At 44.5% G+C, this 27,171-nt stretch overlaps 1 protein-coding gene and 1 long non-coding RNA gene across 3 annotated transcripts in view; one reads left to right on the top strand and one right to left on the bottom strand.

Moving 5' to 3' along the window:
- Positions 1 to 26,871, top strand: part of atrnl1a (attractin-like 1a) — a 177,626-nt gene extending 150,755 nt beyond the window's left edge. The window contains exons 27-29 of one of the 2 annotated variants that reach the window (XM_034609064.1): positions 2,208 to 2,303; positions 16,271 to 16,385; positions 25,170 to 26,871. In XM_034609064.1, coding sequence (XP_034464955.1) covers positions 2,208 to 2,303; positions 16,271 to 16,385; positions 25,170 to 25,291 — 333 coding nt within the window. In that variant the 3' untranslated portion in view covers positions 25,292 to 26,871. The remainder of the gene's footprint in view (positions 1 to 2,207; positions 2,304 to 16,270; positions 16,386 to 25,169) is intronic. The other variant, XM_034609063.1, reaches the window with a different exon arrangement.
- LOC117775709 lies at positions 6,689 to 8,230 on the bottom strand. The gene is made up of 2 exons (XR_004616308.1): positions 7,625 to 8,230; positions 6,689 to 7,348 (listed from the first exon to the last, which is right to left on the bottom strand). It is a non-coding gene; the product is annotated as an uncharacterized LOC117775709 (long non-coding RNA).
- Positions 26,872 to 27,171: the final 300 nt, after the last annotated feature.

The following is a 27,171-nucleotide window of genomic DNA, read 5'->3' as shown; positions in this document are numbered from 1 at the left end:
CTTGAAAAGATCTTAGATTTGAACTTTATTCTTTGAGAAGTGAAACTGCCAATAACTGATAAATGATCAATTAAACACTAATATATGGAAAACTTTATGCACTTCTAAAGGTTTAAAAAGTGTTATCACCTGATGTGAAGCTGGTAGAACACAAACTTCCTCCCTGTCCTCCCACACCTCCTCACCTGAGCGCCTGCAAATGCAATGTGACACCAGCAGGAGGCCGATGGCGACGCTAGCAAGCACACGCTGTCATCCGAGCGAGCGTTAGCGTAGCGGGGTGACAGCTAACAAGAGAAGACATCACATTAGCCCGAGCGCCGGCGTTGCTAGTGGAGCAGTTGTGCTGATGTAGCTACAGGTGTAGAATTCATTCATGCTTAAAGAGTCTGACACTGGCAGGCGAGCAGCCGGCGGCACACGAGCACAACACCTGACAGCCAGTTAATGTCAGTGCTGCCTTTTCTCTGCAGCAGACGCTCAGGTGCAGGAGGGGCCTCGGTGTACAGAGAGGGAACCGTGTGCAGACATGCTGGAGTGACGACTTCCTGTCCGTATCACTCCACTAATCACTGCAGCTTCTCCCCCCCCCCCCCCCGTCTCTTTTTCGTCTTTCTGTTACATTATGGATGTGCATCTTTTCTTTACTTGTGCCTCATGTTCCTTTCATTCCAAACGTCTTGTTCCTGTCCGTCTTTTAACATCATCGACTTCACCCTCGTCCCCTCGTTCATCACCTCTCATCTGGGCCACAGTCCTGCACGGGTCTGTTTTTCCTGTTCCTGTTTTGAATCCATATAATTTTATTTTTTATCCATTACACAACAGTTGCAGGACTCTGGTCTGGTACCATCCCAGTGGAGTCCAGTCCCCTGTCTCTGGACCTGTAAAGAACTTTTCACCTCCTCTTCCTTTATGCCTGGATGACATTTGTAATTTTATATTTCTGCACCTGGTTAGTTTTAGTTGTATCCTTGTTTCCCAAGGTGCTATAACGAACAAAGTAATTATAATTATCATTATTTTTATATAAGATTTGATATTTTACATCGTGCTCGTGCTTCTTGTTGTTCGTTTAATCACATTTATCTCTGTTGTCTTTGACTTTTTTTAATTGGATAATTTGCAGCCGAGTGTGACAAGAATCATAGAAACATCACGTTACGGCTTCATCTCCAACACAAGTCTTTGTTTTTTCTTCCTTTCACTTTTCTTGCTCTTCGTGTATGTGCCAGTTTTTCTAATGACTGGATTCGGTTGTGTCAGAGGTCACTTCAGGCTGTAAACAAACCAAAGTTTCTCTCCCCTGTTGAAGGGTCACAGTCGGCAGCCGGAATTCTCCCTCTGCTTTCATAAATGTGTGTGTGTCTGTGTGTGTGTGTGGTTGCATCAGACCGACCTTCAACCGAAACAACAAGCGACATACTGATGATTAGAGCTTTGGCACGTTATCGGCCAGGAATGAGTTTGTTGTGCACGGAGCAGGTGGCCACGTGCACCTCGGAGCTAAATGTAGAAACAAAAGCTCATTAACGCGTCTGAAGTGAAGTGGAAAGAAATGGAAATCAGGGTTTTGGATTGAGAGTGTTTTTTCTTTTGTCTTTTCAGGTACAGATTCACCCGCTGCTCAGACCGACTCTGTGTTTGTCTGTTTGTGTTGATTTTGTGTTTGCGTGTTCCCGATATGTTTTTCTTTTTTTTTTATCATGCACTGTTTGTGTTTTCACTCGGGGAGTTTGGACCTCATGCTGATTGAGGCCTCGCCGTTTGCCTTTGTTCAACTAACTTTTCGGCATTAATGAAGTTTGCCCGCCTTCCTCCTCCCTCCCTCCGTCCCTCCACCACCTGCCTCCCCCCCCCTCTCCTCCTCTTTCACTTTGATCTGTGCTCCCATCTTCTCCCCTCGCTCCTCCTCCCATCCTACTGTCCTGACCCCCATTTCCTCGACTTCTTTTCTCTCACCCACTCGTTTTTCCAATTTCTTTTTGCCAATGTTCTCCTGCCGTCATTTCACCGCTCTTTTTCTCCTGTGTCCCACATCATCACCACAATAGCACCATTTGCAGGATTGAGACGCCCATGAGCAAGGCTTTAAACCCCTTTTGGTCCACGCAGATCTCCTCATTGCACTGTTGTCCTCCAGCACTGTGTTGATAAAATGTCGTATTAGATTTAAAGTCCCTCTTTTCCTCTGTCTCCCTCTGCAGCAGCTGATGAGAGAGCGACAGCAGATGGCCAGTCGTCCCTTCGCCTCGGTTGCTGTGGTGCTGGAGGTGGGCGGCGACCAGGAGGAGCTGCTGCAGGTCGGAGAAATCACACAAGCATGGACACCCACACACACAGATGAACAACACTACAGACAACACACATAAACAGGCAAGATAGAAAAAAACTCCCAGGACAAAAACATGTACAACATCGTCAGTGAGGGCAGTGTGTTCATTTGCATATCTGTACACACACACACACACACACACACACACACACACACACACACACACACACACACACACACACACACACACACACACACACACACACACACACACACACACACACACACACACACACACACACACACACACACACACACACACACACACACACACACACACACACACCTCTGCCATGAATACTGCATGTGTGTGCCCTGAGTTCAACATGTGTTTTGATATTTGGATTTTTCTCCAGTTTGTCATTTTACTACTAAATATGCTTGTTTTTAATAACAGAAAAGATCTCTAACATGAGGATTTTGCTCTGCTGCTGCATTATACGGCTGTTTTTGCCACGTCCATAAAGTTGTCACCATCCACGCAGACAGTCAGACCCTTATAGTTGCAGCTGCAGTTGTGCATGCACCAGCAAGTGCTGTTCAGTTCTCTCTCTCTCTCTCTCTCTCTCAGCGAGAACTTGTCTTTCACTCTGTATTGTTTGTATCTGGCACTCAGGCGAAAAGTAAAAACATAACCTCCTTCACTGAGGTAATAACTGCAGGGATCAGTCATGTAAACGATGTCTGTGACCAATCAAAACCTGGTCAGCTAAGGTCTGATGTCAACAAAGGGTCTTTTCATGGTGCCAGATTACAAGATGTAGTAGCTGAAGACAAAATAACTCGACACGACGGGTTCCAGGTTTCACCCTCGGGGACGTACTGACTCCAACAGAGGTGAAATCAAGGAGGAGAGAGCACATCTGGTTTCAGTGGCGGTCTCTCTCTCTCTCTGTGATTCACCACCATGCTGGATCCTCACCTTCACCCGCCGGCCCTGAAGGGTCCTCCAGCGGCACTGTGGCTGCTGGAGAGCGGCCCCCCCCCTGAGAGGCTTCTGAGCACATGCTGCAACATGAGTGTTACCTTCAGTGAGGGTCTGACTGTCAAATCTGATGTGTGCTTCACCTGAGGGGGGGGGGGGGGGGGGGGGGGGGGGGGGGGGGGGGGGTGGCAGGCAGTTCATCAAACGGCTGTGTCACCTCTGTTTTCTGCTCCATGTTGCTTTGTGAATAGCTTATACAGTTAAACAGTGTTTAATGGTAGATTATGTGACAGTTAAAGTGGACAGTAAGAATCTTCACAGCATGGATACGTTATGGATCCGTTACAACTTTTACACCTGAGCCCCCTCTGTCCTCTGAAGCCTCAGTGGAGCCCAGAGACAGATGTTGCAGGAGATTTACTGTGAACAAGAGGCTGAGAGAGCTTGACCCTCATTTATCACGCTGCACAAAAACAAATGGGCCTGGAAAACTATTCAAAATAACCCGTCCGTCAAGTCTGAAAGTCGTTTAATTTTAAACCACTTGTGTTTTCCATCATTTGAATAACCTTCAGCATCATATGTTAAAACAACAAATAAAATACTACAATGAAATGAACGCTGACCACGCACATCTGATCCAAATAACCTCTGTGTCCATCTGTTATTCAGCTGGAACAGGTTTCTCATAAACAGCTGTTTACGAACCAATCTAGAAGTTATGAGGTCAGCACCAAACTTCTGTCCTTTCCTCACAAATAGTTGTTCCCAGTCAACGTCAACTCTTTCTTTTGTTTCTGCTGAAGTTAGCAGGAAGCCCCCGGCCCAACCTCAGAGCCCACTGGCTATGTGAATGCAGAAAAATGTAAAAGTTGGTAGACCATTCATTTCAGTCAATATGTTGAAAATCAGAAGGTTTCCAACCCAAGAATCTTCCCCTCGTCCACAGATTCTACAAATTCACATGTAGACTCTGTATAAAGAGATTATCCTCGACATGTCCCCGATGAGTCACTGGAGTGTCCTGCTCTCAAGACGTAGCGCTGCTCAGAGGACGTGTTATAACCTTTTGTCTTGTAAACACAACAATGCCTGAAGCTCTTGGTGATTGACCATCACCACCAATCACTCCCGCAAAGAAACAACAAGAAAAATCATACAAATACGACCTTTAGGTAAAAGTAAAGTTCATGTATTGATTTTAATTTGATTTCATTTCGGGTTTGTTTGTAAAATAAGACATTTAAAACCTCCTCATATCTCCCCTCCTGTCTGAGGATCCATCTCCTCGCACAGTCGGAGCTGAAGGTGATGGAGTCAATGGAGTAAAAGGCCAATCAGCACATGATGCTTAATTAGCTTCAGCTCCGCGTTGACCAGGTTTGGACTCGGCTCGGCTCGGCTCGGCTCACGTGCCTGTCGAAGCCTCCGGGGCTTCCTCCAGCTTATCTGCGTCTCAGCCTGGTTTCCATTTCATTCTTGAAGGTGAGAGACAATGGGCCAGAACGATAACTTCACACTGAGGTTAATTACACAACATCTGGTTCATAGTGGAGCGTGCAGCTTAGCATAATTGTGTAATGAATGAGGGAACGGGAACATTTCCGTGCTGTCCCGCTTACGGCGAGCGGCAGAGAATAGAGAAACTAAAAGAGTCATCACCGGCCTGTTCCACGCCGTGTTCAGACAGGAAGCAGGAGACAGCCCCTGTTGTGTCCACACCGCACGGGTTTGGTTTATTTAGGAAAAAAAACGACTCAGACGATGAGGAGCTTAGTGTTCATTTTAAAAAACAAATCCTACATAAACATCTCCACTTTCGAAGCTCAGGTATCCGGGATACGGAGGCCGCCATCTTCGGCAATCGAGGTCGTGCCTCCACCAATCAAGACTACATATTCAGTTCTTTCTTTTTGTATCGTCTTCACTTCCTTGTCTTACAAAAATAACCCATAATACTCCTGAAATATAAAAACTATTCCTCCATCCATTAGTAAAATATCTTTGAATACCGATGGTCGACTGCTTCCTGCTTCTTTCTCCCCCTCCATATGTTAAATGGCGGTAAAAGCTCCTACATCAGTATATATCCTCCTCCTCCTCCTCCCCCTCCTCCTCCTCCAACCTGATCCCAGCTTTACATTGTGTCATGGCTGCATTACACAACATGGGTAGAGTCATCAGCATAAATCGATGATTCCACCGCCGCCATAAAGCACTGCCGTTATGTCGTAAAGCTGATGAGCCCGCAGCAACTAGCATCTGCACGCCTCCGCCCGCGGGAAGCAGTTACCACCTTGCCGCTGATTAACGACGGCCTCCCGCTATTCATAATGCTATTTAAAGCAGAGAATGAATCAATATCATATCTTGTGTTTTAATGCGGCATATTTATTCTACAATTGCAGGGATTTAATACGGCGCGGGAAGGAGGGATGGTGGGAGGGGAGGGACGGATGGATGGAGAGAGGGAGCGGGAAGGAAAGGGGAAAGAGGAAGATAAAGACAATTTATGAGACCTGGGAGTAATGTATGTTTGGTGGAAAAACACACAGCTAAACACTGATTTACCCACAGTACACACACACACACACACACACACACACACACACACACACACACACACACACACACACACACACACACACACAGCACTGCAGGGCCTATCTGATAACACAAAAGCTTCAATCAGGCACAGAAGAAAAATGAGAAACACATGAAAGCACACACATACAGACACACACAGACACACACTCATTTGCATTCATCCTGGACACACACACACACACACACACACACACTGCCTCAGTTTACTCTGCAGTCACCTGTGGCTCCGAGTGTGTGTCTCGCGACTGGACACACACACACACACACACACACACACACACACACACACGTTATTAACTCAATAACTCACACCTCTGTCAACACTAACAAGGCTAAAACAAACCCTTTGCTCCTCATGTTTCTGTTTGCGTTTTAACAAAAAGGCTGTTTTGTCTTCTTTCTTTTTATCATTACAAAGATTAGTAAAAAAAAATAAGAGAAAGCGTCTCACACACATTATTTCAGAGCCTGGAGGAGAAGCACCTGCGGCGCCGTCAGCTGAGCAAACGTACCGACGCTTTACGACCGGCGTTCTTTACTCTGCCACCGCTCCGTCTCTCTGAGGAGTCGCTCACAGGAGGAAGAGTAGGAGTGAAGTTTAACAAAACCATTTCACAGATATGAATAAATATAACGCGGACACAGGCTACATCCACTTTTATTTTAAAGTTTTTGTAGTTTTAAAAAACTGTGGCTTTGTGTTTCGACGTGGACGAGCGACAGACTTCAGTAAACGATGACGCAGTCGCTCAATTTCTCACTTAGCGTCACGTTAATCGGTTTAGAAGTGACGACGAGAGCAACTTGAACGGTTATTTTTGTGGGAAATATATGTAAAACATGAAATCTCCCACCGCGCCGCGTACTCATGTGCTTTATTTGACACGAGAGGAAGAAGGAGACTTATCTCACCACAGCTGATGGAAGCCTGGAGGGAAACCAAAGAGGATTTGAGGCTGTTGTGATTTCACTTCCTCTCCTGCAGCCGAGGATTTACCTTGAAACAGCACTGACCAATATCTCGCTGGAGGGAAGCAGAGCTATAAAAATATAGGAGCTGACGTTTTATGACAGTTTTTTGTTCTTTATATTTCGCTCCCCCCGGTTGTTTTATAATGACTTTTATCAGTCGGGGACACATTTCCTGTTCTCGGCTTTTTAAAGAGCATCTCACCCTTCTCACCACGTTTCACCGTTTTCACAGAGAGCGAACAGATGTGTCACTTGATCTCTGACCAACAGTCGTAAAACCACGTTTTTATTTCCAGCCCACATTCTCTTGAACTGACTCGATCCACAGCAGCGTCGATATCACAGAGGTGGGGGGGGGGGGGTTCTGTCAGTCCAGACTCACTCTTCCACTTTTCCTTTAACTTTTTTGAAGGACGAAATATAAACAGTGTGTGGATCTCAAACGTTTGAGTTCGTGAGACACGGACTATGAATCAAATTTAGAGCCGACCCGTGTGGATGTTTGGGAACTGATACGATATCAGTGATGAAATGAAGATTTAACTGTGGTTTGATATTTAACAGTTTAACCAAAAACTTCATTATAAACTAGAAGAAAATGCATTTCCTGCTGATAATGAAATACTGAAATGCTTTGTTGAATCATGCTCAACATGTTTGACGTGATTCCACCAGAATCCTTGATGTCACCACAGATAAGAAACAAGAGCCACACACTGCAGAGAAAGATGAACATTTCAAAATGTGTGAGGGTCTGAAAAAAGGAAAGTGAGAGCAGCGATGACAACTTGAGCTCTGAGTTCAAATATAATTTGAAACTCTTCAGGTCAGATTTCCTCAAAACGCCACAAAACACCAAGTCAACAGTTCACCCAGGAACATTGTGTTTCTACTTTGCTGTGACAGAACTCATCTGTACTTGTCCTAGACTCTAAAGAACAGAAACACTCTGGTGTCTGTGGGAAGAACTGAGACGTTGAAGTGAAGTGATTCTTCCTCCTGTGACGGTTCGTACAGCAAAGATTCATTTCAACCTCATCGACCTCCTGAGTGTTGAAGCGTTAATCTGTGGAGCTCGGCTGATATTCAAATTCCCGTCCGTCCGACTGGGTGTTAAATCCACGAGAGCATGTCTAGGTGCTGGATCAGAGACGTGGAACCAGGCTATAGTCTGGTCCCCGGCACCTGTATTTTTTCTCATTAGGCCGTTTTCTCTCAGTTCAGGCTGTTTTTTTCACTGCCCTCTTAAAATGAGTGTGTTTCTCTGTTCTCGTCTTTTCTCCCTGAATCGATATGTGCACCTCCGCCGCTGTAATCCATCAATACTGCATCTGAACGAGGAGAAAAAAGCATTTTCAGGAATGATGATGGCCTTTGGAGCGTTGTTATGTGGTGCATGTGTGTGTGTGTGTGCATGTGTGTACATTTATACAGTACAAGTGAGTGTATATATAAGTGTGAGTGTGTGTGTGTGTGTGTGTGTGTGTGTGTGTGTGTGTGTGTGTGCAGCCATGTGCATATCTGTGTGTGTATCTTCCCATGTGGATGCAGCCACACATCCTCGGCGAGCAGAAAACACATTCATCTTTCCAGCGCTAATAGTGAAAGGCGGAGAGGTGGAGAGGACAGTGAATGTGTGTGTGTGCGTGTGTGTGTGTGTGTGTGTGTGTGTGTGTGTGTGTGTGTGTGTCTGGAGGAGGAGGAGGGGGGGTGAATGGCAGATACTCTCCACCTCCTGAATTAAGGCCAAAAAAAAGAGAAGTTTGGCTCTTACGAGGCATTAGAGAGATGATTAATTTGTCGTCATGGAGAAAGAGAGAGAGCGAGAGAGAGAGAGAGAGAGAGAGGGATAGAGGGATTAAATGAGGGAGAGGGGAAGAGATGGAGAGAGGGAGAGGTTGTGAAGTGGCCCTCCCGTCCTCCCCTTGCAGTAATAGGATTGTTCGCCCACCGACGTGCTGATTAAAATGTAAATCCAACGCATCTCTCTCTCTCTCTCTCTCTCTCTCTCTCTCTCTCTCTCTGTCTCTCTGTCTCTCTCTCTCTCTCTCTCTCTCTCTCTCTCTCTCTCTCTCTCTCTCTCTCTCTCTCTCTCACACATACATTTCATGAAGGAGAGAGCGAGGAGGAGAGAGAGACATAGAAGATGAGTGTAGGAGGAGAGATTCTGGTTGGAGAGGTTTCCAGGAGTCAACGTTTCATTCTGTTAATTCTCTCGTTTGGCTTCTTTCAAACTAACAACAAAGGAGAAGCCGATTTACGACGGCGTTGTTTTCTCCACATTTGTTTAATTTTGGGAGTTGGTGCATTGACACGTACATTTATACACAAAATATTATGATGACATATTATAAACACTCGTTTCATGACGTTGCTTCTTTGTGCAGGCTTGATTTCTTTGACTTCTTCCGGGATTCATGACATTATAACGAGCTCCAGTAAATATTCTCCTCCTGGAGACGGATTGATTGTTGACGCTTCAGTTGAGTTATGTTTGATTCGGAGGACTTCTTCTTTTTGGAAAATGAAAGATGTGATTTACCGCGTCTGTAATTTGATTAATTTGGTTTAGTGTCTGGCTGTGGGAAACAATAATGTGCAACAACAACTCCTCTGTGTGTGTGTGTGTGTGTGTGTGTGTGTGTGTGTGTGTGTGTGTGTGTGTGTGTGTGTGTGTGTGTGTGTGTGTGTGTGTGTGTGTGTGTGTGTGTGTGTGTGTGTGTGTGTGTGTGTGTGTCAGCAGAATCTATCGATGAAAATTGTAAATAATTTGCAGTGATGATGATGAGGCCCGGCTCTCAGAGCGAAGGCCTGATTCAACCTGACACTGGATCTCAGTTCCTCTGTGTGTGTGTGTCTGTGTGTGTGTGTGTGTGTGTGTGTGTGTGTGTGTGTGTGTGTGTGTGTGTGTGTGTGTGTGTGTGTGTGTGTGTGTGTCATTCCTTGTATCTTCTCCTGATTCCAGTCCTGTCATCCTTCCTCTCTCTCATCATCTCTCCCTCTGTGTCCTTCCTTCTCCTCTTCTCTTCTCCTCTCCTTCATTCATCTGCTCTCATCCACTATCACCTCCTCTTTCCTTCTCTCCTTCCCTCGTGTCCATTCTTCCCCTCCGTCTCTCTTTGTCTCAGTTGGTCTGCTCATCTTCTCCTCTCCTCTCACCCTCTGTCTTTATCTCCCTTCCTCCCTTTCTTCCGTCCCTTGAATTCTTTTATATTTTCTTAATGTTCACTCACATCTGTTTATTCCTCATCACCTCTTCTCCTCCCTCTCCATCCCACTTATTTCCTTCTCCCCTCCTCTCCTCCTCTTCTCCTTTCTGTCTCTTCTTATCTCTATCTCTCCTCTGCATCTCCTCCTCATCTCCTCTCCTTGATTCCATCTCTTCCTTTCTATTCCTCTTCCTCCCCTTGCTTCTCCTGCTCCTCCTCCCCTCTCCTCACATAAATCCCTGCGTCAGGTTCTTCATGCATTTTAAATGTAGTTGTTGTGTGGATAACGTTGGTGCACGGCCTGCAGAGGCTTTTTTTGTATTTACTTATTTTAGATGGAAACAAACTTTCTGAGACAAGAGGCTCTGCAGCTTTTTATGGAGATTAGAGGAAGAGGAAGAGGAAGAGGAGGAGGAGAAGGGACGCGGCTCAAAACATCTCCCGTTGGATCTCTCTGATTATAGGGATAAAGATACCACTTTGCGCCGGAAAATCTCCTCTCACTCTCAAAGCTCGGAGGGATTTTCTTTTTTTTTCTTAGAAACACCTCAAACATGCTTCTCCCTCCGTCATCTCCCCTCCTCACTCGGAACTGAGTCTGAATGTAAATGGCAAACTGCTCTTTTTTCCTCCTTTTATTCATTAAAAAAGAAAAGAAAATCTCTTTTCCAAATGCCACGAGGAAGAAACGACACACGCTGTAGTTTGCTCGCTGGGAAGGTCAGAGGTCGTGGGCGGTGCTCAGTGGTTCTGAATTAGTGGGATGACATAGTTACAGCTCACTTCCCCGTCTCAAACTGGGCTCCAGGTAATCACCTGATGTGGTTGTAGCAGCAGCGTCAGTGCAAAATGTGTGGAAGTGACATTAACACAAAATCCTTCCGTTCAGAAATATAAAAAAAACATGTTTCCACCAGACATGTTATATCACTTATACGACTGTGCTCTACACACACACACACACTCGTAGACACACACACACACACACACACACATGCACAGACACACTCTCAATCTGTCTCGCTCCCTGATCAGAACCATTTCCTCTCAATCCTGCAGACTCCCCGCGGAGCTCGGCAACAGATACAGACAGACAGAGAAGGGAGGAAATGGGAAAATGGGGTTTTAGATGGAGGGAGGATTGGACACGACAGTTTTCTGCCCTGGGGGGGGGGGACATGCATGGCCAGTCTAATCGGCTAAGGAGGGCACGGCGGGGGGGCGGCCACTCTCCACACCTCGGGGGTCGGAGAGCAACGCCGTGTTTATGTACGTGTGTGTTCCCACGTGTGCGCGCCGGCCCGAGACGTGTTGGACACGGAGGCCAGTCGGGGGTTAAGTCTCGTTCAAAGCCACACAATCCAGCATTGAGCCCTTCGTGTCAGTTTGAAGCCTTTTAAAATGCCACCAGGGAGAATGAAGAACCCGAAGTAACCTCCAGATGTTTGTTTTTCTCTCCTCTGGATCATCATTTCCTCAATAATTCAACTTAATTGTAATTTGAGATATTTTTCCTTTGCACGAATTAACACAAAAGGTGAGAAAAGTTAATTTATAAAACCACTTTCATGCCATAGAGCCTCTCAAACTTTAATGTTTCTGCCTTCACAGCCAATAAAAAAATAATATAACTTAATTTATCCTTGAGGTTACAGCTGCTTCTAACTTTACAGATGTTTCAAGCAGATCTAATAATAGTCTGATTCAGATCTATATCTGTTTACACGTCACGTCTTCGCCCCTTGCAGACGAATTAAGAGTGTAACATGCAGACAATGAGCAGAACAAAGATCCTGCTGCGCGCTGAGATTGAGCCCCGGGCTTTTATTGATGTGAACAAAGATAAGACGCGGTTTCGTTTCAGAAGATGCACCTGATATCTGACTTCTAGAGGCTGTGATCTCGGGGGATTGTGTTTGAATAACACGCAGATTAAGCGTGTGGTTTCTGCACTTTTTAAGATTTTCACATGTTTTTGTCTGGGTCAGAATAATCTGAATAGTCTCTGGGATAAAATCGAGCCACATTTAGTTGCAAAGTAAATGTTCTTTAGACATCTCGGCTCAATAAAACTGTTTCAATGACACCACGGTGTTTTGACATTAAGCTCGAGCACGGAAATTTACCGTCGTCATTGAAAAGTCGACTTTAAAAACCTTTGCAGCCAAATTCATCCCAGTTCTAACCTTGTGGTCTAGACATCGTTTGACCAGTAAATCAACAAATCAGAAGAAACTCAGGCTGTGGAAACGCAGCTTGTGTCTGTGCTGCCGTGTGTTGACGGTCCAGCTCAGTTCGAGCGAGTGTTTGTGACAGACAAAAAGAGACAGAACGGAATGGAGAGACACACAGACGGAGAGAGAGAGAGAGAGAGAGAGAGGGAGGGAGAGGAGGCCATTAGGAGGACGAGACGGACTGAGTCATGGAAGTAATGGTGAAGACGGAGAAGCCCGACAGCGAAGATTGTAAAGGACAATGTGGGGAAAGTGCAAGTGAGGAGGCGAGCAGAGAGTTTAGAGGACGGAGGTGATTTCACAGACGCTTCTTCTTCTTCTTCTTCTCTGTTATTATGTGTATTTCTGTGAGTGTTTGTCTCCTGACCTTCAGCCACGTTGTTAGATTTCACCGGTATAATCTCACATGTTTCCGGCCAAACACGTTACTTTAGAGACTTTAGAGATATTTTGTATCAGGTAGTGTGGTCCATGTCACATCTGTTAACATGGAGGAGGCAGGGTATATAACTTATACTGCAGCCAGCCACTAGGGGCAAAAGAGATGTCACACCCTCCATCTATATTTAAAGTCTATGTCTCTGTTCTTCTCTCAGTAGATTGTATTTTCATGCCTCGCTTGCTGTCCACCAGTTATTCGGATGATTGAATTTGGAATTTACAGCTGTGATGTCAGAGCAGAACAGAAACTCGGTGAAAGCTGAAAATAAGAAAGATAAGAGAGAAGGAAGAACGGATAAACAGTAGTTTTCAGAGGAGGAGAAACTTCTGGCTCAATTTCCTGTGGTGTGAGAGAATGTATCCATCATGCAGCTCTGCCCCCCCCCCCCCTTCACCTCGAAACACTCAATTCACCACTTTGTTTGTCCCGCGGACAAAAATGGGACGAGTGTTCCAACGACTGTTTTTATTTGAGGCGAGAACTAGAGACGAGAGGAGGAAGTGAGAGGAGGAAGGAAACTGCCGAGGTGAGAGTTACTGAAATGACCTCGCTCCTCCACAACATCTCAGTTTGTTATTCACCGTGAATGAAAAGAGGAACCGACGGACGGAGCGGCAGCGTGAAGCCACAGCCAATCACGAGAGACGTCTCATTAGCGTAACGGGGGGGGGGGGTTGTTATTGTTGTTGATGCAAACAGGACAGATTGTGAAACACAAATTCATGGAAAATGGAAATTTTCTGGAGTTTGAGTCTGAAAGCAGCTTTAGCACAGTTTTCATATCGACTCCTCACTAATGGATAAGAATCTAAACTTCATAATTGCCTAAAACTTCATGTTAGTTGTGGATTAAACTGTTTATTGGTCCACAGGCTTCAGATGAACCTTTATTTATCATATCATGATGAACCAGGTTTTCATTCCAGCCGCGGAACTGATTTCGCGGAGCTGATTTCACCGAGTTATTTGCTTTTCACTGGAAGCATCTGGCCTCAGCTCCAAACACAACTGCAGTTATCTCAAATTTTAAATAGAAATAACAACGGCCTCAAACCAATAAAAAAAACCTGCAGGGCAACAAACAACAACCTCTCTGGATTATTTCCAGTCGTCCTTTCGAGAACAAGGGGCTGAAAACGCTGAGTATTGCCAAGGAGCCAATTTCTACTTTGTTCCCAGTCAGCAGAAACCGTTTCATGGGCTTAAGTGGCACTTGATATTTAAAATATATAAATAAAATGAGAGAGAGAGAGACACTGTGATCTCTCTCTCTCTGTCTCTCTCTCTCTCTCTCTCTCTCTCTCTCTCTCTCTCTCTCTCTCTCCCCCTCTCTCTCTCCCACACACAAACACACACACACACACACACACACACACACACACACACACACACACACACACACACACACAGACAGACACACACACACTTACTGGGATTACTTTGGGAACGCAGCCAGACAAAGCTCTTAGCGTCGTCACTTCACTCTGACTCTGCCTCATCATTTACTCCCGACGCGACACATGAAGATTCAGGTTCACTTCGTTTATCTTTGGATTATTTTGGTGTTTACCAAAGAAAAGAGAATTTAAAAAGCAGGAAAATAGAACTAAAGTGTTTATTTGATTTTGATTTTAGAATTGTATCCACTTTAGATTTTGAAATAAAAGGTGTTTTTAAAAAAAAAAGGGGGATGAACATGAGTTTTAAATTGTTAAATGTAATATTTAGAGGAGTGATATACGAGCGCCTGCAGTTTGGTGCGGATTAATTAAATTTAAGGGAAGTGTTGGGCCTTGGCAGATATTTGAGCTCTACTGACTCTGGTTAGTTTTCATTTCATGTAACAGAAAAACCAAATCACCTGAAACAATAAAAATTCCATTATTTCTCTTTCAGACGCTCGGGTCTTTTGAGTTTAGTTCAGCTCAGGTTCAGATTTATTATAAATCAAGGTAACTCATGGATTCTCTCCCTGCAGGTAACAGAGGAGAAATGCATTTTTAAAACAAAGTTCACTGATGTATTTTTTTTTACTTGGTGTTTTTAATGCGTCTCACAGAAGATAAACTGAGTTGATCTTTATCTGACTCGTCGCTCTGCAGGAATCCATGTTGTTCACTTCAGTGTGAAGTTAATGACGAGAAGGAAGCAAGCTAATGTCAACCTGGTTGTGTGTGTGTGTGTGTGTGTGTGTGTGTGTGTGTGTGTGTGTGTGTGTGTGTGTGTGTGTGTGTGTGTCCGTCCCAACAGACCTCAGTAATAAACAGGGTTCATCTCTGTGACCTCTGTGGCTACGCTGTGGCCTGAGGGTCAAATCTGATCAATACCTCAGTGACTCCTCTCAGATGTGAGGAAACTGGATCGCAGCCATTAGATGATATGAGACTCTATAAGAGACACGTTATATACAACGAGTCCCAGCGGTACCACACCGTACATATGGTCCCATGTATATAAGAGATAATTAGAGTTGAAGGGATTTAAGGTTCATGATTAATAACATTATTAGTATATGTTTATACGACGTGACGGCTCCAAATACCATTGTGACGCTTTGACCTTTTGTTCAGCGCCATCTTGGTTACCAGAAGTAACCATATTTGGAGGAGCAGGGGGTGGAGCTTGACTAACAGCTCGAGGACACACGCCCACCTACACCTGCCACCTGCACCCATTGGATAGTATAGCTGTCAATCACCCCCCCAATACATACGATATGATCTATTGAGACATAAACACCTTCGGAAAATGTTGACTGACGTTATAAAGTGAGACGTAGACTCATAGACTTCTAAAGAAACAATCAGTGGAGTCGCCCCCTGCTGGTCAGAGAGAGAATACACATTTCAGGCCCCTCTGCTTTGATTTCCGGACCTGGAGTCTACGTCCATTTGTATAAACAGTCAATTAGCAGCACTTAAAATTGACGCCAAATCTTCTTGTTCACCCTCTAGTGGCTGGCTGCAGTATATCTTCCAAACCCCGCCTCCTCCGTGTTAGCATAATGGAACATTGACCAAAGTAAGAAACCTAAATCTAATCTAAGTCTATCCCGGCTGTTTTCGCTTCATTTTCGTACAATGAGAGGAAGCAGAGACGCGTCGTCCATCTTTATTTAGATTCATTGCTTTGAATACAGAGCTGACTTCAGCTGAGGCTTTATGGGATGCTAATGGAACGAGGTGCCACAGAGGCACACAGGATCTTTATGGATATAAATGAGGAAATCTCCGACGGTGCATGTGGACTGTGGAATCACAACATGTGAGCTCGGTGCGTGGAAAGAGCGAAAGAGTCTCCAACCTGTTTACATCAGCTGCACAGCAGGTGGCGCTCCGCAGGCTGCAGGTCAGGCTGCCTCCCCCAGCTGGGAGCTCTGATCCTGGGGGAGGTGGCAGCAGGCGTCTGGGCAGTGTGGCTGGAGCTCTGGAGTCTGATGTTTGCTAGATGGGAGAAATAATATCTATTTATATACTATATATATAATTTTTCTCTATTTTACTCAATGGATTTCCCACTAAAAATGATTAATTTTTGTGTGTACAGGCGTTGCCGAAGCCCATCGCCATGGAGCCGTGCTGGGGGAGCAGAGCAGGTGTTCTGACGGTGCTGCTGTATCTGCCCAGAGTCCCGTCTGGAACACCTCCGCCTGGACAGTGTGGTACGACACACACACACACACACACACACACACACACACACACACACACACACACACACACACACACACACACACACAGTGCAAACATTTGTAGTCGTCTCTTTTTCTTTGTTTAAATCTAAAAACTGTCTAACATTCAATCATCTGAGTTTTAGGCTTTAAAAGTCATAAATATGTTAAAATATTATGTACTTCTTAAATACATTTAGGTTTGTACTTAACTTTATTCCACTTACTTTAACATATTCTAATCAGATTATTTGATTTTGAACACTCAGGTCCGACATGTTCAGTTTTAAATGTCAACTTTCTCTGTTTGTGTGTTGTTCAGCTGTTTGCACCATAAAGAAATCCCACATTTCATTGTAGACTCACAAACACAGAGTCCACACTGTGTTGTTTTTACAAGTTCAACAGTTTTCAGCTGCTCAGCGATGTGGAAAAAGACAGAGATGCTTTCAAACAACAGCTCCTTGAATCTCAGGCTGTCTGAGACATGGTCGAACGTGTCTGGATGTTGTGTAGCTGCGTCGTCAGGGTCGACCTCAGGGTTTAATAGACGTTCGCAGGGCAAATGCAGAAAGCAGAGAAACATGACAGAAAATGTGCAGATCAGCAACTTTCACAATGTGCTGCCAATAGAATCAAATCGTGTTCCCAATCGCGTTTCCACGGTGATGTGCAGTAACGTAGTGTTCACAGAAAGTCACGACACACGGCAGCTTGGTAAAGACTGATGTGGTCGGAGCCGCCTGGTTTCCCACTGTCCGATCAATTGTTCCTCTCGCTGACACATCCTGACTTTCCAGCGTCTGAGCTCATGTTGCTGCTATAGGCGGACGACACACGATACCCCCCCCCCCTGTCGCTTCAGCCGTAGAAATCACTGAAAAGTCAGCAGCACTTCCTCACAGACCCCTGACCGAGGCCCGGCGAGTTCTGCACCGTCAGCACGAGGCCAATCCTCTCCCCCCCTCCGGCTCGTCTTCCACTTCAGACGATCCCTCACACCGATGCATTTAGTCCCAGACCGCTCCGTCTTTGTGTTCTCCTTGTTCCCCCTGCAGCTTGTCTCTGGGAGGCCGCTGTCAGTTTGTCCGTGGGTAGTTTCTGCTCTTTGCCCGGTGGACGGTGTGTAACCGGAGCAGGTGTGAGAGGCCTCGGCTCCTCCAGGCGGGAGGAAACGGCTTTAACACACAAAGCACCTGACGGAGGAAACAGACGGAAAATGAAGTGTTTTGCAAGAAAAGAATTGTCGGAGCTGGAAGGAGCTTTTATATTAAACTGTGGAAACTAAAGCCTGAGAGAGAGGGGGGGTGTTGGGGGTGGGGGGGTGGTTGGGGGACCGGGAATGAAAAGCTTCAGGGTGCGTGAGAATGAAAAGAGAGAAAATCTAACTTTGTTGCCTCCAGAGGTAAATATCAGGATTTTAAAATGAAAAGATATGTAATAGTCCATTAAGAACGAAACGAGGTCCAGTAAATGACAGAGAAAGACTCTGATATAAAGTAAATCTCTAATTTATAAAAGGTTTTATTCCAAACACACTGAACTTTCCTCACGGATGTAGTGGCTCAACGAATGTTGACTTTCAACGTCCTGAGCTTGTTGAAATGTGACAGAAAGTCGAGATGTGAACGGTGAATAGAACCGAGGGATTGTCTTCACAACCCAGGTCTTCATAGTTTGTTTTTCTGATGTATAACATTTTACACATAACCTCGATCGGCATTAATACAGGTTTACAACCAAATAAATGTAGAAGTAAAAAGCTAATGTTTGATTTGAATCAATAATAAAGGAGTGTTTACATGAACAAAATTAAAGAGTGAGTGTAAAGAGTACAGAAGAACTAGTGGTGTGTTTACAACCTGTGTAAGAATCACTTCATTTTTACTTTAATTCTAAGATGAAAACAACTTGAACAAAACCTGATATGCATTAATTTCCTAATGTAACTTAAAACACTCGAGTGAATCAGATTTTATCCTTTAAGTCACATTTTGTGATTTTGAAGATTTCAGTCTCTCTAAGCTGTCACCAAGATTTAGACATGGAACTAAAACTGTGACAACATTGAATACAATCAATATTCAATATCGACACCAACATTTCTAGGTCCGTGTTCGACCTTTCCACCAAGTTTCAAGAAAATCGGCGAAGCACTTTTTGCGTAATCAGTGAGAAAAAGATGAAACCTCATTGGTGGAGGTGAATGTCCCAAACTGAACCAGTTTGATGCAACAGTCCAAACCTGACCTCAAACCCGGCTCTGCCTTTGGGTAGCAGAACTTTTCCAACATCAAATGACTTAACATTCAGCTCCCGACTCTTCTTATCATTAGCAGAAGGCCAGCGCTGCAATTTTAGGTTGAGACCAGACTGCAGATCAAATCAGTTTAAGGGCATTTAAACAGTTTGAACACAGATTGATGGATCAGAATTTAAAGCAGTGGAGGTGTTTTCTCCTCCAGCCGATGTTGTGGACATGAAGCTCATCACAGCAGCGGCCGACTCATTTTCAAGGAATTAGGTCCAATAAGTGGCTCATCAGTTCTCGGCAGGCGGCTCTCTGGGGGATGTCCGGGCTCCTCTGTTGTTTTTCTCATCGAATCAATGGAATCGCCGTCGTTACCCGTGTTTGAAGCCCGGAGTCGATGCTGGTTCATGTGTGTGTGTGTGTGTGTGTGATCAGATGGACTCCCACATGCAAACACAAGCGATGATGCATGTGAGCGTGTAAACACATGATACAACTTCAAAAACACCAGGGAGCTCACAGAGTCTGGGCTTTAGAATGAAATAAATAAAATCGCCCACCCACCCATCCACCCTTCATCCACTCCTGCTCCCTCGCTCCTCTCCTCCCTGCATCCGCCCACCCTCCTCCTCCCCAGAGACGGTGTGCGTGGGGTCAGACAAGCAGCCCTCCATTGATGTTAGCATGTATGAACGCCAAGTCACTGCGGGCGAGCTCCGCCCACCCGCACTTCAAGAGGAATCCTCGATGAGCGAGCCTGTTTTAGCTCCGGCTCTTTGTTTTCGTCCAGTCCTTCTCTGCAAGGCTCTCCTGAGGTGTTACCACGAACTGACCCTTTGTATGTAGGAACGAGGGAGAGAGAGGGAGAGAGAGAGAGAGGGAGAGAGAGAGAGAGAGAGAGAAAACACGCGTGTTGGTTTCAAAAGAAGCAAAAAACAAACTCCAGCTCCAGCTTGAGATTCTCAGCTTCTAGAATCCAAACCCATGTTCCTCTTCCACTGCTCCTCTGTCTTTCTCCATCTTCTCAGGCTTCAGACCAAGAAACACGATTTGTAATCAGGCCTCCACACATCGGAGGAAAGAGCAGTTTCACTGCAGGTTGATGTTCAGCAAAGAATCAGATCTCAGTTATTAAACACTCTGTTTATACTGTCATACTTTCCTAATCTGTGAGTACGTGAACGTCCACGTGACGTTTTTCGGGAAGAAAATAAATTGTGTGACGGCAAACTTGGTCTGATTCGAGAATACAAAGATGCCGACGTGTGGAACTTCTCCTTCAAGCAGACATGGCGGCGTCCACAGCTACTAGCTGAGGCCTGTCATCATGAGGCAGAGAAGTCACAGCAAGCAGGACACCCCCCATGTTTAAAGGCATAACAGGAGACCCATGTTTTTTATCTTGCTGAACCTTTCCTCAGATTCATACTTTAGAGTTTTGAAAGCAGCACAGATGCATTTTTTTAATTATTTTGTCTCAGCTCCGAGACTCAAACTGTGTGATGAGATTAGAAGCTGCAGAAGTGAACGAGCTCTCGTACGTTATTGTTCTTCCGTCTGACCTGGAGAACGGAAACGCAATCGTGTTTAAATAAAAGATCTCGATGACACACTAAGTGCTCCGTTTTACTGCAAATCAAATTCTACAGTAATACAAAAAAAAATGTCTTGTGAAGGATTCTTGGCCCAATAATTCAACCAGGAAATTACAGCGGGTTGGAGGCGACGCGGCGGCTGACAGCTGTCGTCGGCCAAATTGTGGTGGAGGACTCGCACACGGTGCCCGTCTCCCAGAGCGACTTGCTTGACCCCTGAGCCGCTGTTTGACTGATTTGAAGTCACATGACGGACGGAGCAGGAGGAAGAGAGTGACTGTTGGGGGGGGGTTGTTATTTCCCACAGCCTCTGCTTCAATTCATTTTCCTCCTGACGCTTCTACGTCTTTCTATCGCCGCCTCCTGCAGCTGCCGTTGTTTGAGTTTCATATTGTTTCATATGAAATGGGACTCAATCAGGTTTTAATGGATTCACCAGGCTGCACACTCCCAGTTTGCTGTGTTGTTGAGGCTGGAGAGGGAGCGACTACATTTCATTCTCAGCCTCGCTCCAGCTTAGACTGTGGGTCAATAGAGACAGAGGCAAAGAAGCATTCACAGCCGCCTCCTCCACCGCTAATCTGCCTATTCAGCAGCAGAGATAGACCTGGGAATATCAGAGCGGGGGTGGGGGGGGGACATACAGGTGCCGTAAGATGTAGAAAGTCTTTGTGAGTAAAAAATAGAGCAGAGAATGAAAAAAGAGGCATTAAGGGGATTAGAAGTACGATTTGTTCTTAGAAATACATAGAAAGTTGAAAACAGAAATAGACGGAGCAGGAGATAAGTTCTGATGTTAAACGAGTGCAGTGGGGGATGGAGACAGTTGATGGTGACGCCTCCTCAGACACTAAACCAGATGAGCGTATCGCCGCAGCGAGGAGGAGGCAATAAGTCGTCGGATGGTTTGATAAACACACTCCTGGTTCCCCCCCGAACAAACCGAGGGGGAAGTGGAAGGAAAACACACGTGATCAAGGTGATGGACAGATGATGACGTGATGAACGTTTCTCTGATGTTCAAGCAGAGATTTTAAATTTCCCAGAATCCTGCTGTGTTCTTATCCTTTAGTTTCTTGTTCAAACCAGTAACCTGCTTCAAAAATGATTGACAGGACGATATTGATCGACTCGAGGACTTCCTGATGTATAACACAGCAGCTTCTAAATGATTTAATCATATACATCACACTCTTTCTGCCTCAGGTTTCTGGCGACGTTCTTCTTCTTCTTCTTTGTTGTTCTCTTCCATCACATCCATGTGTTTTTGGGTGATTTTAAAATATAAATATCAGGTAATTTGAGGATATTCTTCATTGTGCGTTCTTCAAACAGGCTCGAGGAGACATCCTACCACAGGCTGCCATGTTCTATTAATGAATCCTGGTTAGTCGGGATCAAACCTGAATCTTACATTGGAACATCAAAGCCGCCGTGGTTGTGTGTCATGTTTACTGGTCGTCTAAAACCTGGAATCAGTGCCGCGCAGACGTATAAATATTTGAATATCAATGTGTTGCTGTTTGACTGACTTTGATTTTCCTTGGCTTTGTGGAACAGACGCTGCCGAGGTGTGTTCTCTGTTTGTTATTATACTGGTTTCAGGGTTCCGTCCCCGGCGCCTTCATCGAGGGCAAAGCCCAGCGTCAGCAGCGGCACTTTGATGTGAGGAAGAGAAGGAGGCGTGAGGTTTGTCACGGGGCGAGCGAGCGGGCTCCTCCCGTCACAGATGTTTCTCAGCTCCAGTCCCAGTTTCCACATCGCACCGGTGCCCATTCGTTTTCCTGGGGAATTTTGTCTCCTGCTAATGACCCCATTAGTGGATCAGGAGGAGGGAGGATAGGTGTGCGTGTGTGCGTGTGTGTGTGTGTGTGTGTGTGTGTGTGTGTGTGTGTGTGTGTGTGTGTGTGTGTGTGTGTGTGTGTGTGTGTGTGTGTGTGTGTGTGTGTGTGTGTGTGTGTGTGTGTGTGTGTTAATGATGCGTCAACTCACCTGACAGAACAATCACATTAACGCTCCCCGTCGCCACGACAGCAAACGAGCACTCGCACTCACCTGCAGCGTGATTTGATTACTTTTGACCAATTTAATTTTGCAAATGGAGACGTGTGTGTTCACCCGGAAAAATCAACACACTTATGAAGGCAATTTGTCAAAGGTGAAAGCCATTTTGAATGAAGGGAATATTCAGACGTCACGTTAGAGAATCAATTATCTTTCCATATTTGAATTTTTCCAAGTCTTTTTCATTTGGAGGTATTTTGAAAACTGGAGTTTGAAATCGCGTGGACTGGTTTGTACGAGAGCCGGAGGGATGTGGATCGTTGGAGCCAGACACACGACCAATATTAGAGAGTTTTTAACCCAATGAATCTATATTTTACAGCTGAACAATAAACTTTATTGTACATTTCTATATAATAAAAAACAAATACAACGAAATACATAGAACTTCAACACATGAAGACTGAAGGCGGTGATTAAAACCTCATTCTACAACCTCTAGAAAACAACCTTCTAAAACCTGAAGGCTTCTGAAGAGCAAAAACGTTACTTTCTCAGCCTCTTAAGAAGATAGAGACGTGAAATTCAAATCATTTGATACCTTAAACATTTGGTTTTTATTATGAATCGTTGCTGTTTCCCTAAATGTCATGAAAACAATAAAACCCGGCAAACTTCCTCCCTTCTTTCCTTCTTCTTCCTCCTCAAACACGTAGCATCAGGTCTAAATGCCTTTAGAAAATAAACATTTAACATCTTTTCTGATCTTTCATTCTGTAAAAAAGTTTGTATATTATTAATATTATATATCTATGGTTGTGAAAACTCATAACGGCAACATGATAAATCGACCAGGCTCCCGTGTGTATGTTTGTAAAGTATCGTGGCTGTAAACCAGGTTCCTGTTGGGATGATGTTACTGATATAAAATATCTGCTTCTCACTTTCAGAAAGTTTTTTGTCTGATCAGATTAAGTTAGAAAATGCCTGAAATGTCTTTTTCTTTACTTTTAATAATCTATCAATCATTTCTTTAATCCTTTACTTTAGCATATGATCAGTCTGGATTATGTCTTTGATGCTTTAAAGCTGCAAATCAGACGTTTTAAATTCACATTGACAACTGAACCACTCAAATTCTCTCCTGACCAATAAAACATGTCCTGGTGACGTCTGTAGATTTTATTCTGAGTCATGTTTAAATGTTCTGCTCAACAGCTTGATGTCGCTTCGTGTTTTGTTTAATTTTTGGTTTCACTGCAAACTCCCACCAAGGTGAGTTAACTCTGGAATTATAAAGAACATTGGCAAACAAGCACTGCTGGCGTTTGGACCATATTGCAAATTACCAGAGAAACAAAAAGCCAAATCTAGAGTAAACACATACACACACACACACACACACACACACACACACACACACACACACACACACACACACACACACACACACACACACACACACACACACCTATACAGCCGCTGCCAAAGAGAAACAAACAACCATAATGAGCCGTGTTCCAACAGAGCAGGTGCTGCTGTCCACCTCCCCTCCATCGCTCTGAATGAAGGGAGCACATGTTGCTAACGCTGGCCGTCATCTCCGTCTTCGTGGCTTCCTGTGGCAGAACTTTGCAAAAACGTGCACAGGTGCATGCACGCACCCCCAGTATTTACACAGCCACTCACATAAACCTGCACAGTCACGTACACACACACAGGCAACACGCTGAGCGGCCGTGTAATCGGCTTTCCCCCCTTTCCACCCTCGGAAAAAATAAAAAATCCCAAGAATCACTTGAGTGTGAAATGCTGAAACCGTCCTGCATCCAAATCATATCAAGAGCACAGCAGATTTCCTGTTTTGTTTATTTGGCTCCTGCTCGCTGGCAGATTGAGCGCTCGCTGTAATGACCATGCATTGTCAGGCCCACGGTTGTCGGGGGGGGGGGGGGGGAGACATGACGAGCTGCACTCACAGCTCCAGCTGCCATGACTCTAAATCCACATTAACAACAGCAACCGCTGCCAAGGAAACACAAAGCTGTGAGGCATCTGATGCCTTGGTGCATCCGGCCCGTTCTGTCTGAGCCCCGCTGTGAGGAGTGAGTCCAACACCCGACACTGAAGTTGCTTTCAAAAGGTGTGACGAGGGAGAGAGGAGGAGACGGGGAGGTGGTGGATACGCTTCAGTGGCTGAGTCCAGACAACACGGGCTGGGGAGAACAAACCGTTCGGATGTTGTGACGAGACGTCGGTTCGGAGGATGTGTCTCCGCCTGTCACACACCGACTTCTCACCGACTTCTCACAACGTTCAGCAGAGTTTCACCTTGTTGCTTTCTTCCATTCCAACCTTTTCTGTGGCCCTCAGAAATAATTGTATGTTTGGAGCCATTTCATATGATTTAAGTGCTTTAGGAATAATCCACAAGGTACCTGAGTCCCACATAGCACCAGGTGGGACTCCACTTTGTACCTCCAGTCTTTATATCTGAGTTTACATCACATATAATTTGTTGGTTCACTGCGTCTTGTATTTTCAAATCTTTATTTATACACATATCAAGAATAATGTTTTATGTCTGTTGGAGGTGGTTTGACGATATGAAATCTTTTCTCCTTCACCAGTTCAATTTATCCTTCATGCTTAATATTTAAACATGTAAAATATTTTCTTATAATCTCTTAACAGTGTTTGTAATTAAAAACCAAAAGGGTTCCCACAACAGAACCTTGTGGTTCTCCACATGTTTCCTCTTTAATGGAGGAAACAGGATTTACAGGTGATCTGCAAACGTTTAATAGACAACAGGATGTTATTAGTTTTCTCAGCGCTTTGAATGGAAATTCATCTGAAACATCATTTCATATATTTCTTGGTTAACTGGTTTGTTTTAACTGGTTTGTTTTTCTTGGTTTCTAGGTATCGCTATAGCCAGCGCCCTGGTGGACGCATCGCAACAGCGAGCGATGGACTTTAAGGACCGAGGCCTCGGACTCAAGCATCGCAAACACACCGTGCACCATCAAGGGACCTGTGTATGAACTGGAAGATGACACGTCCTCATGTCCCCGGAGGACAAAACACTGACAACTAAACACAAAGGGTTCTGATGATCTTCATGGATCAGAGGACGGTGGAACATGGAACTCATGGTTCCTTCCTCCGCTGCATTAGATGGACAAACTTCGTCAACAGGCTCTTTTTGTCCGCGTTGATGTGATGATTCACGAAAACAACAATTTAAAGACTAATTTCAGAGCGAGGATGATGAGGATGATGATGATGATGATGATGATGAGGATGAGGACGTGTTTCTCCGTCGTAGCTTCGGTCAGATATTTACAAAGGGAGCTGCCTCTGCACCTTGTGGCTCAGCGTGGAACTGCAACTGACTTACAAACCCACTCGGGAGCGAAACGCTGCAACAACAACAGGAACCTAATCAGATCAATGCAGAACACTGTGGGGGGGCTGATTATTTGCTGGAGGAGGAAAGTCTCCTCTGGGATTTTTTTTAAAGACCACTGTTGTTGAGATGCTGCATCGAAAACTACAAAGACCTTTGGATTTATCCGTTAGATCACGAAGTACATTTGTTTCTCTTTGTTTTTCCTCAAGTCAACGTTTGGAGATCTACATCATCTGCTCAGGTTCTGCTCTCGGCAGCCGGGGGTCTTCTACACATGTGTATATGCACTAGAGGTGAAATGCTTTACCGACACACGAGGATCCTGTGTGAGATGATAATATGCAACTGACCATTCAAATGTAAAGTTGACCTGCAGGTCGGCATCAGACACAAACTACTGATGGTGTTCTTACGCCTGCTCGTTCATTTCATACTGTGAAAGTGCAGTTTTCAACTTTTTACAGTAACATTCATGCCTGTTACACGTTTTTATATGACACGTCTCCTGTGTAATATTTATTAATGATGCAAATTACATTTAAACAATAATTTTGCAAGTTTTCAAATGCACTAAGGACTTTTATTTTGTTCCCGTTTTCATATCAAATTTTCATGTGATGTCACTTTTTCCCCTTTTAGCAACTGTGTTCAATCTTCATTTAATATTGAAGTTTAATAACTTTGTATCGACTGCACCTGCACAGAATATTTACGTCTTTAAAGCTCCTACAAGGAACTTTTCTTTTATAGAAATGAAAGTGATGTCTCCACCGTCACGTGTCGTAGAAACCTCGGTTCAGAGGAAAGAAGAAAACACTGTGACATCTCTTTAAACTGTTTTTACAGAAGATCAAAATACTCAGAAAATTCATATAATAAAGATTCATAAAATATGAACCCATTTATCAGTAAAAGCCATCTAACAATATTAAAAACGTTTATACTGGGATGGGAAATCCATGCTTCCCCCTCCTCTTGTGGGCATACAGACACAGTGATATTAAAATAATTCAGTTTCATAACCGGTTAAACAAATCCTTGTAGGAGCTTTACACACTTGGTTTGTTTTTGACTCTGATGTTTCGTCTCCGTTTCATTTTGCACCAGTTTGTTGTTGAGACTTGTTTTAACAAAGGGCAGCTCACCTCCCTGTGTTTGTCCACACGAGCATAAACTCTGTACATTTACAATTAAAACATTTTGATGACTCTTCGTACGTGGAGCCAGTTTTTCTGTGTGTGTGTGTGTGTGTGTGTGTGTGTTCTTACCTCTGGGTTTTTGTTGGACCTATCGATTGGTCCAAATCATTACAGATCTGTTACAAATAATTAGCCAACTCATCCAAAGGTTTCACCTGCAGAACTGACTGATTATTATAAAATGAACTGTGTGAACGTTAATAAATCCTCCTGAAGCTTCTGCTGTTGTGCACGAGCATGTTTAAACTTTCATGCGTCTTTGTTTACGACGCGCTGCCACATTAAGATGCAGAGTGAAATAAATGCAGGTTTA

Source organism: Hippoglossus hippoglossus, chromosome 15 (genome assembly GCF_009819705.1).
Source record: "Hippoglossus hippoglossus isolate fHipHip1 chromosome 15, fHipHip1.pri, whole genome shotgun sequence".
NCBI lineage: Eukaryota > Metazoa > Chordata > Actinopteri > Pleuronectiformes > Pleuronectidae > Hippoglossus > Hippoglossus hippoglossus.
The sequence above is the reverse complement of the archived record's forward strand: the minus strand, read 5'-3'. Positions and strand labels throughout refer to the sequence as shown.